A 14,398-nucleotide genomic window follows, 5' to 3' on the forward strand; every position below is an offset into this window, starting at 1 on the left:
TCATTAAATAATGAATGAATGAATGATGAATGAATGTATTGAATAATGCCATGCGCGCATTGGCAGCAGCGACAATATAAAAATGTTTGCCAAGAACTTCAAAGAGAGAAAAGGAACTTTTAGAGAAAAAAGGAACTTTTATCAGCAATGTCGTCTATCCTGAAGTTCTAAGCTGAAGAAGAGGTACAAAATCATTCCACTTGAGCCTAAACAAAAGCGTACCGTTGGTATCACGATTTGAAACACGATGGAATAATATTTACCGATATGAACAGTGATGTGGCTTTTATTGAAATTCTACAAATAGTTTAGATTTTGATGATTTGCGTGTGATATGATTTAGCGGATGTTTATATAAATCGTTTAAAATAAAAAAAAGCCTTCAATTTCTGATATTTAGCCTTTTCATTTGGGCCTCCCAATCGAAGCCCCGCCCATAGGGCGGGTACCATTGCTAGTAGATGTTAATGCTCCGTCTTGAAGATGATGCTGTCTTTGTAACGTCACGTGTTAACACGTGAAGCAGAAATCTACATACCGTCTCGCAAATGTCTTTGTTAAAGTGTGCATCGGATTTCATTTTGCAGGTGCAGTGCTCTTTTCACCTGGACTAATTTTAAATGCAGGAAGCATGATTAGCATCAATTTGTGCATTTGAATTAAACTTTCACTTTGAAAAGGCAAGAGGAATGATACAAAAGATAAAGGTGCTCATGATAAAGCTCATATTTAGGTGAGTCCCCGAAGATATACTCTAACTAAATCACGAGCATACCCGAGTTGTCAGACCATTACTATGTTAAACCGATTTCATCTCACCTGTTAGGATTTGCTCCAGGTGGAGGAGTATATTCCTCACGCATCATTCCATGGATTTCGATGACGGTTCCTTCTTGCAGGTAACCAATGAGTGATCGAATGAATGGTGTGGGCTAGAATGGGAAAAGAAGAACAAAGCCACCGCTTTTATAAATTAGCATTTACATTCCTTTGCCATTCTCATCAGTATACAAAATCGGAAGTGTTGTGAATATTATTTACCATTGTGGACTTCTTCTTTTGTATGTACTGCATGGCATAATTTTTTGAGGGTGCAGCTGTGCTGCTGATGCAGTGCCCCCATTTTTGAGAACAGGAATTTAAACTTTGGCGAGGGTGCCAGCGATAGCTCACATACTCCACTGTGGACTAGTGCTGCTCCTTCCCATCTTGCCTCCCTCATCGCCCTCAAAACTAAAGCCCGGTTGCATAAAGCATCCTTAAGGGAAAAGTTAAGGATTTCCTTAAGGGAAAATTTAAGTTGAGTATGGTTGCATATTCGAATATCCTTAAGGTTTCCCTTAAATCCTCCCTTAAAGGGGGGCCTTCCCCCCTGTCATTGCCTTTTCGACACAAATTAGAAGCAAACTTTCGTAAATTACTGGTTATTATACATTGTAAGAAAGGTCATGATTCGTTGTTTGGGGTGATGTCAGTTTAAACTCATTTGCATACATGTATCAGCACGAATCGGCTCCACGTGCTTTATGGGTTAAGGAAAGATTTCCCTTAATGTTTCCCTTAGCTAAGGGTTTTCCCATAAGTGCTGTTGCATAAACATCCCCTAGGAAATCCTCAGCGAAGGATTTCCTTTTGTTTAAGGAAATCCTCAGCAAAGGATTTGTTTACGATTAAGGAAATCCTCAGCAAAGGATTTGTTTACGATTAAGGAAATCCTCAGCAAAGGATTTGTTTACGATTAAGGAAATCCTCAGCAAAGGATTTGTTTACGATGAAGGAAATCCTCAGCAAAGGATTTGTTTACGATTAAGGAAATCCTCAGCAAAGGATTTGTTTACGATGAAGGAAATCCTCAGCAAAGGATTTGTTTACGATTAAGGAAATCCTCAGCAAAGGATTTGTTTACGATTAAGGAAATCCTCAGCAAGGGATTTCCTTACGATTAAGGAAATCCTCAGCAAAGGATTTGTTTACGATTAAGGAAATCCTCAGCAAAGGATTTGTTTACGATGAAGGAAATCCTCAGCAAAGGATTTGTTTACGATTAAGGAAATCCTCAGCAAAGGATTTGTTTACGATGAAGGAAATCCTCAGCAAAGGATTTGTTTACGATTAAGGAAATCCTCAGCAAAGGATTTGTTTACGATTAAGGAAATCCTCAGCAAGGGATTTCCTTACGATTAAGGAAATCCTCAGCAAAGGATTTCCTTAAGGTTAGGGAAATCCTTAGGAGCCATTGCTATGCTGGGCAACCAATGAGATTAGAGATAGGACGCTTGTCCTAAAGCAAGAACACGTAATGAACACATTATTTTAAATGACACTTGTTATATTGATACATACACTCTTGTTATATATGCTGCATGGGGAACACGTGCTTGCGGATGAAGGAGGAATCAAATTATTGTTGTGTAAAATTCATTTGATTTCTCATTCACCATTATATTTTGAATGTGTAATATGTGCAGTAAATGTTTGGAAACTTCCCGAGAATGGTGAAAGTGTGAAAATATAAAAGTGAAGTACGAGTGTGAAACGACAAGCAGAATATTCTGGATGTCATGAGAGTGAAAATTGTGGAAGTATTGTTATATCAGTCTCTGACATCACACCTGTGATAAATCGCCCTCTTCGTGACCAATTTCCATGAAGATTGCCATTTGGAAACTCAAAGGTTTGTGGTTAAGGGTGTGGGTATGCTCCCTTAACTTTAAGGAGGGATTTTAAGGATAAAGTTAAGGATTATTTGTATATTGAGGTATTTGGGTCTTCGTGGTCTTTTGGATCTTTAACAGTCTTTAGGGTATTTTGGGTCTTCGGGGTCTTTTCAGGGTCTTCAGGGTCACATACATCAACTTAAGGATATCCTTAAGGGGAAAGTTAAGGAAGTCCTTAACTTTTTCCCTTAAGGATGACTTATGCAACTGGACACAAAAGTTCCGTCCACCTTCGGTGGGGTGGCGGAAGTATGGAAATTCTCAATGAGAATCGAATGAATTTTACACAAGTTATTTTATTCCTCTTTCATCTGCAAGCATGTGTTTCCCATGCAACATTAATTTCCCAAGCATCATTTGAAATTACATGTTCATGATGTGTTCTTGCTTTCGGACGCCTCTTCCTACCTCCAATCAGATTGGTTGCCTGGCATAGCAACGGCTCCAAAGGAATTCCTCAACTTAAATCCTCATCCTTATCTTTAAGGGTTGTTTATGCAACAGCACTTAAGGAAATCCTTAGCTAAGTAATTACAGCGTACCTTAAGGGAAATCTTTCCTTAGGAATATGGGAGTTTTATGCAACTGGGCCTAAGGCCTTCAGTGTAATTTAACTTCTGCTTCAGGAAGTAGACTGGTTGGTGACTTTGCAGTCCTTTATCAGCTATACATACTCTGATCTTATTACTCCCACCCTCTCACTGTCTCTCCCCCCCCCCCCCGCCCCCCCCCACCCATCCCCTCAGCTCCTGCTTCTCCAGGTTAACCACATTCCATCAAAATCGTTTCTTAAATCCAAGCTACAAGTAGAAACTCGATGTTCACCTCCATTCTTTCCTACCTCTCTTTGCTTCACTGTGGAAGTCTTCCGAAGTCCATTGTCTCGAACTCTTTCCTTCAGGATTTGAAGTCTGCTATCCAGCACCAGTTCATGGTCTCTCTCATTTCCATGAATGACCTCTACTACACCTGCGAGGCCCTGTTCTGATACTTCTCCTGAAGTGCATGCTTATTGTTGTCCCACTGCCTACCCCTGAGGAGCCGTCCATATATTATGTATTTAAAAAAGAAACGGAATTAACTATGCAAACTTTTGGGAGAATAAAGTTCCCAAAAATAGTCTGAAATCCAGACCACTTTTTTATATTCGACTTATATTTACTGAAATATATTTCAACAAAAGATTTTATTTTGCTCTAAAAATTAACTATAAATGGGACTTCTTTGAATTTGTCAGTTGACCTGCAATAAGGTAGAGGTTTTTGTTGTGGTTTGTTTGTACACCATCATGATTATGATATTCACTTGTATAAAGCCCGTTAAAAAGTACGGGTTGGAACAGTTTATTTGATGGTACAGCCACGTGAGCATGCCAAAGTCTGAAGTCTGGGCCTATTGACAGATGTGCTAATATCTTCTTTATTTATTAGACATCCTACAGATGTAAACGATTACTCGGTTTACCCTCCGCGCATTGCACATCACGTGCAGCAAGTTTCACCTCCGTGTGCCTTGTATTTATTGTGATTTTTTAAAAACCGCTTCTGTACACAGACCATGCGGCTCAGTTTGCAAGCCACCGTCTACAATTCCAATGTAAGAGGCATAATTAGTCTTGTTTTGGGTCTTCGTGGTCTTTAAGGTTCTTTGGGATATTTTGGGTCTTGTGGTCTTTTGGGTCTTTTTGGGTCTTTTCGTTCTCCTGGGTCTTTTCAATCCCTTCAGTCACCGGGGTCTCTTGGATCCTCTGGATCTTTGGGGTATTTAAGGGTCTTTGGGGTATTTTGGTTCTTAGGGGTAATTTGGGTCTTTGGGGTCCACTGGCTTCTCAGGGTCTTTGGGGTCTTTTGGATTGTTTGGGTCTTTAAGGGTCTTCATGGTATTTTGGGTTTTTGGGGCCTTTACGGTGTTCTGGGTCTTTTCAATCTTTTTGGTATTCAGTGTTTGTTGGGTCTTCGGGGCCTTTGCGGTTCTTTGGGATATTTTGGGTCTTTTTGGTCTTCTGGGTCTTTTTGATCCTTTCAGTCATTGGGGTATTTTGGGTCTTCGGGGTCTTTTCGGTCTTCGGGATCTTTAAGGGTATTTTGGGTCTTCGTGGTCTTTTGGATCTTTAACAGTCCAGGATATTTTGGGCCTTCAGGGTCTCTTCAGTCTTTTGGGTCTTCTGGATATTTTGTGTCTTCAGAGTCCTTGTGGTCTTCTGGGTTTTCATGGTCTTTTGCGTCTTAAACGGTCTTCAGGGTATTTTGGGCCTTCAGGGTCTCTTCAGTCTTTTGGGTCTTCTGGATATTTTGGGTCTTCAGAGTCCTTGTGGTCTTCTCGGTTTTCATGGTATTTTGCGTCTTTAACAGTCTTCATGGTATTTTGGGTCTTCGGGGTATTTTGGATGTTTGGGGTCCATTTGGTCTTCGGGGTCTTATAGGTCTTTTAGCCGGTGGACACAGTCGTGTCAAAGATTGCCCATTAAACCCCCCCACTCAGATCCCTCCTAAAGCACTACTCAAAGACTTTAAAACCGACGCTTATGAAGGGGAACAGACACACACATATACAAACACACCTTGTGTTTTATATAGTAGAAGAATATGACAAAATCTCTCATGCTGGTGATCTATTCATTGAAATTAAATAAATAAATACAAATCACAGTGTCCACGTGAGAGTGCAGTTTTACTCACAGGGACATCGACGAGCAATTTGATGCCATTATCTTTACCGGCCATGGTGTGCTCTTCGACAGTGACGATGTAATGCTTTATTCCCTCCTTTCCAGGTGCCTATATATAGGGAGACATGAGGAATGGTTAGGCAAACTTTGGATCCCTGCCGATGTTGCCTGAATCACGTATTCAACACAAACATTGAATTTGATTTGCCAAGAATATTTTTTTAAATACTAAATCTGCACAATTTTTTCTTCCAATAATTATAAATAGAGCATGTCGAAAATGTGGGGGGAGGGGGGGAGGGGGTCGATCTCTCAATTGTGAAGAATCGGTTGAAAATTAAATAAAATCCCCATTCGAATCTTCACCAAAATCGAACCAATTTGGCCTTGTCACACACCCAACCTATCCACTAAGTTTCGTTTGAATCCGTCCACATATTTTTGAGATATCTTCCTCACAAATAGACAGACAAAGAGACACAACCAGGGTGAAAACATAACCTCAATACACCTTCGATGGTGGAAGTAATGACGTCACACGACAAGTTTGATTTTAAAACGAAATTCATATTGCTCAAGAAAACGAGTCCTTTGAGCATTAGAATGAATAATTATTTTTGCTAGCATCGATCTAAAGCATATATCATCGAAATCATTGATCTATTTGTGAAGACTAGCATCGATCTCCGTTGGTGGACAGGTAGAGCAATGGATGGAATCAACAGGTAGTTGATTGAGGTATGCTAACCACCATGGTAAGCTTTGTTATACATATATATTATATATATGACGTTTATACCATGTGAATTGTAAATATCGTTTACTTTCTCGGAATATATATATATACAGATCACATTTATACCATGTAAATATCGTTTACTTTCCAGGAATATATGCATATATATGACATTTATACCATGTAAATATCGTTTACTTTCCAGGAATATATGCATATATATGACATTTATACCATGTAAATATCGTTTACTTTCCAGGAATATATGCATATATATGACATTTATACCATGTAAATATCGTTTACTTTCCAGGAATATATGCATATATATGACATTTATACCATGTAAATATCGTTTACTTTCCAGGAATATATGCATATATATGACATTTATACCATGTAAATATCGTTTACTTTCCAGGAATATATGCATATATATGACATTTATACCATGTAAATATCGTTTACTTTCCAGGAATATATGCATATATATGACATTTATACCATGTAAATATCGTTTACTTTCCAGGAATATATGCATATATATATGACATTTATACCATGTAAATATCGTTTACTTTCCAGGAATATATGCATATATATGACATTTATACCATGTAAATATCGTTTACTTTCTAGAAATATATGTATATATATATGACATTTATACCATGGAAATATAGTTTACTTTCTAGAAATATATGCATATATATATATGACATTTATACCATGTAAATATCGTTTACTTTCTAGAAATATATGCATATATATATGACATTTATACCATGGAAATATCGTTTACTTTCCAGGAATATATGTATATATATATGACATTTATACCATGTAAATATCGTTTACTTTCCAGGAATATATGCATATATATATGACATTTATACCATGTAAATATCGTTTACTTTCCAGGAATATATGCATATATATGACATTTATACCATGTAAATATCGTTTACTTTCCAGGAATATATGCATATATATGACATTTATACCATGTAAATATCGTTTACTTTCCAGGAATATATGTATATATATATATGACATTTATACCATGTAAATATCGTTTACTTTCTAGAAATATATGCATATATATATGACATTTATACCATGTAAATATCGTTTACTTTCCAGGAATATATGCATATATATGACATTTATACCATGTAAATATCGTTTACTTTCTAGAAATATATGCATATATATATGACATTTATACCATGTAAATATCGTTTACTTTCTAGAAATATATGCATATATATATGACATTTATACCATGTAAATATCGTTTACTTTCTAGAAATATATGTATATATATATGACATTTATACCATGTAAATATCGTTTACTTTCTAGAAATATATGCATATATATATGACATTTATACCATGTAAATATCGTTTACTTTCTAGAAATATATGCATATATATATGACATTTATACCATGTAAATATCGTTTACTTTCTAGAAATATATGCATATATATATGACATTTATACCATGTAAATATCGTTTACTTTCCAGGAATATATGCATATATATATGACATTTATACCATGTAAATATCGTTTACTTTCCAGGAATATATGTATATATATGACATTTATACCATGTAAATATCGTTTACTTTCTAGAAATATATGTATATATATATGTCATTTATACCATGGAAATATAGTTTACTTTCTAGAAATATATGCATATATATATGACATTTATACCATGTAAATATCGTTTACTTTCTAGAAATATATGCATATATATATGACATTTATACCATGGAAATATAGTTTACTTTCTAGAAATATATGTATATATATATGACATTTATACCATGTAAATATCGTTTACTTTCCAGGAATATATGCATATATATATATATGACATTTATACCATGTAAATATCGTTTACTTTCTAGAAATATATGCATATATATATGACATTTATACCATGTAAATATCGTTTACTTTCTAGAAATATATGCATATATATATGACATTTATACCATGTAAATATCGTTTACTTTCTAGAAATATATGCATATATATATGACATTTATACCATGTAAATATCGTTTACTTTCTAGAAATATATGTATATATATATGACATTTATACCATGTAAATATCGTTTACTTTCTAGAAATATATGCATATATATATGACATTTATACCATGTAAATATCGTTTACTTTCTAGAAATATATGCATATATATATGACATTTATACCATGTAAATATCGTTTACTTTCCAGGAATATATGCATATATATATGACATTTATACCATGGAAATATAGTTTATTTTCTAGAAATATATGCATATATATGACATTTATACCATGTAAATATCGTTTACTTTCTAGAAATATGTGCATATATATATATGACATTTATACCATGTAAATATCGTTTACTTTCCAGGAATATATGCATATATATGACATTTATACCATGTAAATATCGTTTACTTTCCAGGAATATATGCATATATATGACATTTATACCATGTAAATATCGTTTACTTTCCAGGAATATATGCATATATATATGACATTTATACCATGTAAATATCGTTTACTTTCTAGAAATATATGTATATATATATATATGACATTTATACCATGTAAATGTCATTTAAATTAAATGTAAATTGTACTTAATAGGAACATATGTGACATTTATACCATGTGAACATCGTTTTAATAACATGCCAATTATACTTACTGGTTATTATGATAGGTCGCTTGGACTGCTTCAGATGCGTTGTGCTCCCTTGGGCTACTCGCTCGAAATGCGTCGTGCTGGTCCCGTATCGCTCCAGACCTCCCTAATATGGTGGCTGTTGGGTGGGGCCTGGGTGTCCGTATGCTCTATAACCTCCGCCTCATAACAGTGGCAAGTTGGAGCTGACGAAAAAGGGGATGGTCGGAATGAAAAGCAAGTTTTTGGTTATTTATTTATTTATTTATTTATTAGATGTGATAGAATGGTGATACTGCACACGGAATCCTCCAGGTGGGGCGATGTGGCCTTCAGTGATGAAGATAGTCAGGTTCACTATGTTAACAAATATCATTTCTTTCAAAATTTTGGGAGATTAGCAAACCTGTACATTTTTGGAATCTCCAGAGCATGGAGAATCTGAAAATCAATGTTGGCATTTGCACAGACACCTGCATGGCCGCCATTTTGGATTTTGAAAATGGCCGCCATAAAATACATATTTTGCGCGATCTCGGCTTCTAGTCAACCTAGAGACTTAATTAAATATGCTAATCCTATGTTTTCTGGGTCGAGGAATCCAATAAAGGCCTCAAAATAGTGCTCAGGATTATAGAAAAGCAACAAACAAAGGTAATTGAAAACCATTGTCTTTATATTTGTGATATAACTGTATTACATAATACATGATATTGCAAGTCCTTTGAAGTTATAGGTTGTTATAGGAAGTTATAGGTAGTATCAGATTGAACTATAAGTCCTATACACAGGATCTACGAGGTCTACACCGTTCAGGAATATGCTTTTACAGATCTTCATCACTGTCCTGAGTGTCATTTTCGCAAAGGTGTCTACGCAAATGCAAACATTAATTTTTGGATTCCTCATGCTCTGAATATTCCAAAAATGTATAGTTTTGCTAATCTACCAAAATTTTGAACGAAAAAACATCGTGAACCTGACGAAAAGCTTCGGAAGTCACACAGCCAATTGACTGGAGTGATGCCTTGCTGCGGACCTGCGGGTCTATCGGTCTGTGTCAATCCTTGTGAGTGCAATGGAAGCATAACATTGCGTTATTGAAATTGATCATACCAATCCAATACGGGTTTTCACAATACTAACGGGTATAACAGGTCTGCGAATTTTCAAAAACAAAACGAGTCAACCCCATCGTGTAAGCATACATTTTGTAAGGATGAATGTTATTTTTTATTTCATTATCACAAACAGTATTTGCTCATTTTCGTGCAGTATCATGCAGAGTGCCCTCCATAAGTATTGCAACAGTGAAGTCGAATTTGTTATTTTTACTCCCGCCAGGGAGTAATGCATTCGATCGTATCCGTGTGTGTGTGTTCGTGTGTTTGTGAACAAGATATCTGGAAAAGTTCTGAATGGATTTGGATGAAAGTTGGTGGGATGATTGCCCTTGGGATAAGGAAGAATTGATTCGTTTTTGGTGAAGCTCAGGATATTATTCCTGATCCAGAAATTTTTTGAAGGATTGTTTACCATTGGAAGATAGGGCTCATTTTTTTTAACACTATCTTCGATATATTCCATATCTAAAATTGTGATATGAAAATAGTTTTCATATTTGCTGTAAATGTAGTTTAAACTCGTGATTATGCATTAGAGCGGTGTATTTTGTTCGCAGCGTCGTCTTCAAGGTTCTTTTTTTTTCTTTCTAATAAAGACATATTCTGTCATTTTAAAACCACCAAAGTGTGTACTAGGTTTCCCCGTTTCATAAAATGTATCGTTTGATACGTATAATGCTTTAAAACTGTTTTTGGGTTGTTTTATTTATTTATTTATTTTACCTCAGAAGAGATATCAACATTTACCTCAGCGAATGTCAATCGCGGTGTCAGAATTTGATGAACTTATGAAGACTTAGGTGACTTATAAGTGTGACCAGCATGTGCACGTGATTCTTCCCAGAAGAATGAGTGGTCGCATTAGCTTGTACGACTTAAAATGAGCGAGTTTTGTTTTGACGTTTGGGCCAGTTTTACATGTTGTATCCCTAAGGAATGAAACGAACGTTTTCCTGGCTTACAATTTTATTTGAAGTCACACATGCCTCAAAATACACTCACTTATATAGAATTGAACGCTGAATCCGAAAATGTAAGTGAAATTGCCTTTTTTTAAAAAACATTATATATATCTGTGCAGTGTCTGTCTTGTGTCGTCTTGTCTTGTATTGTCACTGAACTACTCCCTCAAACTTTTGTGAAATCGTACGATTCCAACTTGACCCACGGCGGGAGTATGCGCTCTACTGAGTGGCGTTCCAGTTGCTATATTCAGTACTCAAGAAATTTGGATTTTAGATCAAAAGATGAATATGAGGCAAGAGTACAGAAGGTCAGCTTTTATTTCTTGGTATTTCTATGCATCCATGTTTTGCCATTGTAGAAAAATAGTGCTTTTTATGTTCAGCCCCCCCCCCCCTATTTTAAGTTCACAGGTGGCATTGGCAGAGGGTATTACAAGAAGTAACCACCCTTTTCAGCACTAGATTCCTTGTCCCTCAGTTTTACAGTGCAGCGAGGTATTTTGAATTACACATTTGAATAAAGATAACATCATAACCCCCCAAACCCCCCCCCCCCCCCCTCTCCCTGGCCACTTCCGAATGGAGCGAGTGCTTTTGGTTACCTCCGCCACCAAAGGTGGATGGAGGCTATGTTTTCACACCTGTCTGTACATTTGTCCGTTTGTGAACAAAATATCTCAAAAAGTTGTGGACGGATTCGGACGAAATTTGGCAGAGATGTCGTGTATGTGACAAGGACGAAATGATTACATTTTGGTGAAGATCTGGATTCGGATCCGGCTACTAGAATTTTAAAAGTGATTCCTCACCATTGGAAGATCGGGCCAAAAACGATACATAACAGGATATCTGAAAAAGTTGTGGACGGATTTGGATGAAACCTTTTGGACAGGTTGTGTGTGTGACAAGAAAGAATCGATATCAAACAAGATGATATCAGTGACATATATGTGACAATGTGACAATATATATCAAACTAGATGGTATTCATAAAATACTTACACTGTGCAGTCAACTTGGTGCGAGCCAACTCTTCTGTTTTTGAAGGGTTTTTTTCTTTGATCCAGTATAGTTGCCAGACCACGTGAGCGATGACATCATAAATTTATATTCTCTAATATAATTGTTGCGTAGATCACGCTCAATACATTTCAAACTGATCAGACTAAGCGTTGTCCCTGTCTAATTATGACGTCATAATTATGGCACCAATGACGTCATTGTTAACAACACCTATTCCCCACATGGAGTTCTTTACAATGAGCCACGTTTCAATTTTTCCATAGAGCGGTTTTGGAGATAGAGAGGTGCAACGTTTTTTGGTTTTTCAAAGATGGTGTCTGTACCACATGACCTTTGACGTCATGATTATCATAAAAAAACATACAGGAGTAGCCTCTAATATTCTGAAAATTTCGTGTCCATCGGACTAACAAGTGCAGAGGAATTTTTTTTTTCATACTAATCAGATCAAGCGTTGTACTTGACGAATTATGACGTCATCATGAAGGGACAGATGACATCATCTTCAACATATCTTATTCCCCATGGGGAGTACTTGACAATGAGCCATGTTTCATTTTTTTCCATCGAGCGGTTTGGGAGATATAGAGGCGAAAAGTTTTTCCAAGATGGCGTCCATACCACGTGACCTATGACGTAATAATTATGAATTCAAATATTCTGCAGGCGGAGGCACTGTGGTAAAATTTCGTGCCAATCGGACCAACGTTTGCCGAAAAAATGAATTTAAAAAATGCAGACGAGTGCACACGCACGTACGCACACGAATGCTTAACCCTGACTTTCGCTTCACGAACGCAGGGTAACAAGACATACATAAGTACATACGCATTTCTTTACAAAACCTTACATGTACTCCAATACGAAGTTCAAATACACTCTTTACATGGTAAACTAGAACGCCACTCAGTAGAGCGCATACTCCCGCCGTGGGTCAAGTTGGAATAGTACGATTTCACAAAAGTTTGAGGGAGTAGTTCAGTGACAAGACAAGACAAGACAACACAAGACAGACACTGCACAGATATATATATATATATATATATATATATATATATATATATATATATATATATATATATATATATATATATATATATATATTGTTGTGGATATGAGAATGGTTTTTTTTTTGTTGTTGTTGTGTAAATTGTTGTAAAAATATCGCCCTCCTTACTCCAGTGTTGTATAAAGGTCAAAGGGCGTTCCCGTAGTTAATTCCATAAAGCATACACGAAGGACACCATATATCCCTGTTCAGTAGTTTATTTCCTTATTCTGTGTATTAGGTTAAGGCTTTGTCTTCCATTAATTAATACTCCATTGCACCGAATTCAAATAGATAGATCCCCTTTCATTCCCATTCCCAAAACCTCTACTGCCAACTGCATTTGCCGCCATTACGGCGTGGTCAGCTCGGGGAAGAAGGGCGTGCCCGCCCATCGTCATCAAGGGTGGAGCCAGAGGGCCTGTGCCCACCAATCAGGGCCGAGGCGAGCTCACCGATGGGCGTGTCCTGGAGGCCGGCGGCTTGATCGCCCGAGGCGTTATATACACAAAGAATTAAGTTAAGCACCCCCCCGTTTTTTTACAACCTCGCACATTACAAGTTTGTTGTCGTCAAAACAGTGTAATATACCCATGATATTGCTATATTTTCTGGAGAAGTGATATTATGGTCACATAAAAACATAACAATCATGCCGTTTTCAATATTTTATTCTGAATAATTTAAGGTGAAATTTTTTGGGAATTTTAGGCATATTTTCACCTCAATTTAAGTATGGAGCTATAGGTCCATCACGGACAATGTGGATGACGTTTATGTTTTCTAACGTACAGTCATTGTTCTGAGAAGACCTCTAGCGATCTTTGCGTCAATAACGTGTGTAGGACCCACGTGATCGGATGGAGCAAGGTGCTGTGACAACCATCCCCTGGCCTGCGTACAGTCCTGACCTGAACCCCCTCGAGCACGTTTGGGACATGTTGGGACGACAAATTGCGAAGATGGTCCCTCCAATAGCCAATCTGGATGAATTGGAACGTGCATTACATCGGGAATGGAACAACCTGCCACAGCAACGCATACGACGGCTTACAGGGTCTATGAGACGTAGGGTTGAGTCAGTGATCCGATCACGTGGGTCCTACACACGTTATTGACGCAAAGATCGCTAGAGGTCTTCTCAGAACAATGACTGTACGTTAGAAAACATAAACGTCATCCACACTGTCCGTGATGGACCTATAGCTCCATACTTAAATTGAGGTGAAAATATGCCTAAAATTCCCAAAAAATTTCACCTTAAATTATTCAGAATAAAATATTGAAAACGGCATGATTGTTATGTTTTTATGTGACCATAATATCACTTCTCCAGAAAATATAGCAATATCATGGGTATATTACACTGTTTTGACGACAACAAACTTGTAATGTGCGAGGTTGTAA

General features: G+C 36.7%; 2 protein-coding genes across 2 annotated transcripts in view; both read right to left on the reverse strand.

Moving 5' to 3' along the window:
• The window catches only part of LOC144888602 (32 kDa beta-galactoside-binding lectin-like), a 49,477-nt gene extending 40,419 nt beyond the window's left edge, over positions 1-9,058 (reverse strand). Inside the window, exons 1-3 of the mRNA XM_078767144.1 lie at positions 8,856-9,058; positions 5,396-5,494; positions 820-932 (exon numbers count right to left, since the gene is read on the reverse strand). Coding sequence (XP_078623270.1) covers positions 820-932; positions 5,396-5,440 — 158 coding nt within the window. The 5' untranslated portion in view covers positions 5,441-5,494; positions 8,856-9,058. The remainder of the gene's footprint in view (positions 1-819; positions 933-5,395; positions 5,495-8,855) is intronic.
• LOC144888603 (uncharacterized) overlaps positions 1-14,398 on the reverse strand; it is a 145,033-nt gene that overhangs the window by 101,047 nt on the left and 29,588 nt on the right. The gene's annotated exons all lie outside the window — the stretch shown is intronic.

The sequence above is a fragment of the Myxine glutinosa genome, chromosome 13, assembly GCF_964187855.1.
Source record: "Myxine glutinosa chromosome 13, kmMyxGlut1.1, whole genome shotgun sequence".
NCBI classification, from domain to species: domain Eukaryota; kingdom Metazoa; phylum Chordata; class Myxini; order Myxiniformes; family Myxinidae; genus Myxine; species Myxine glutinosa.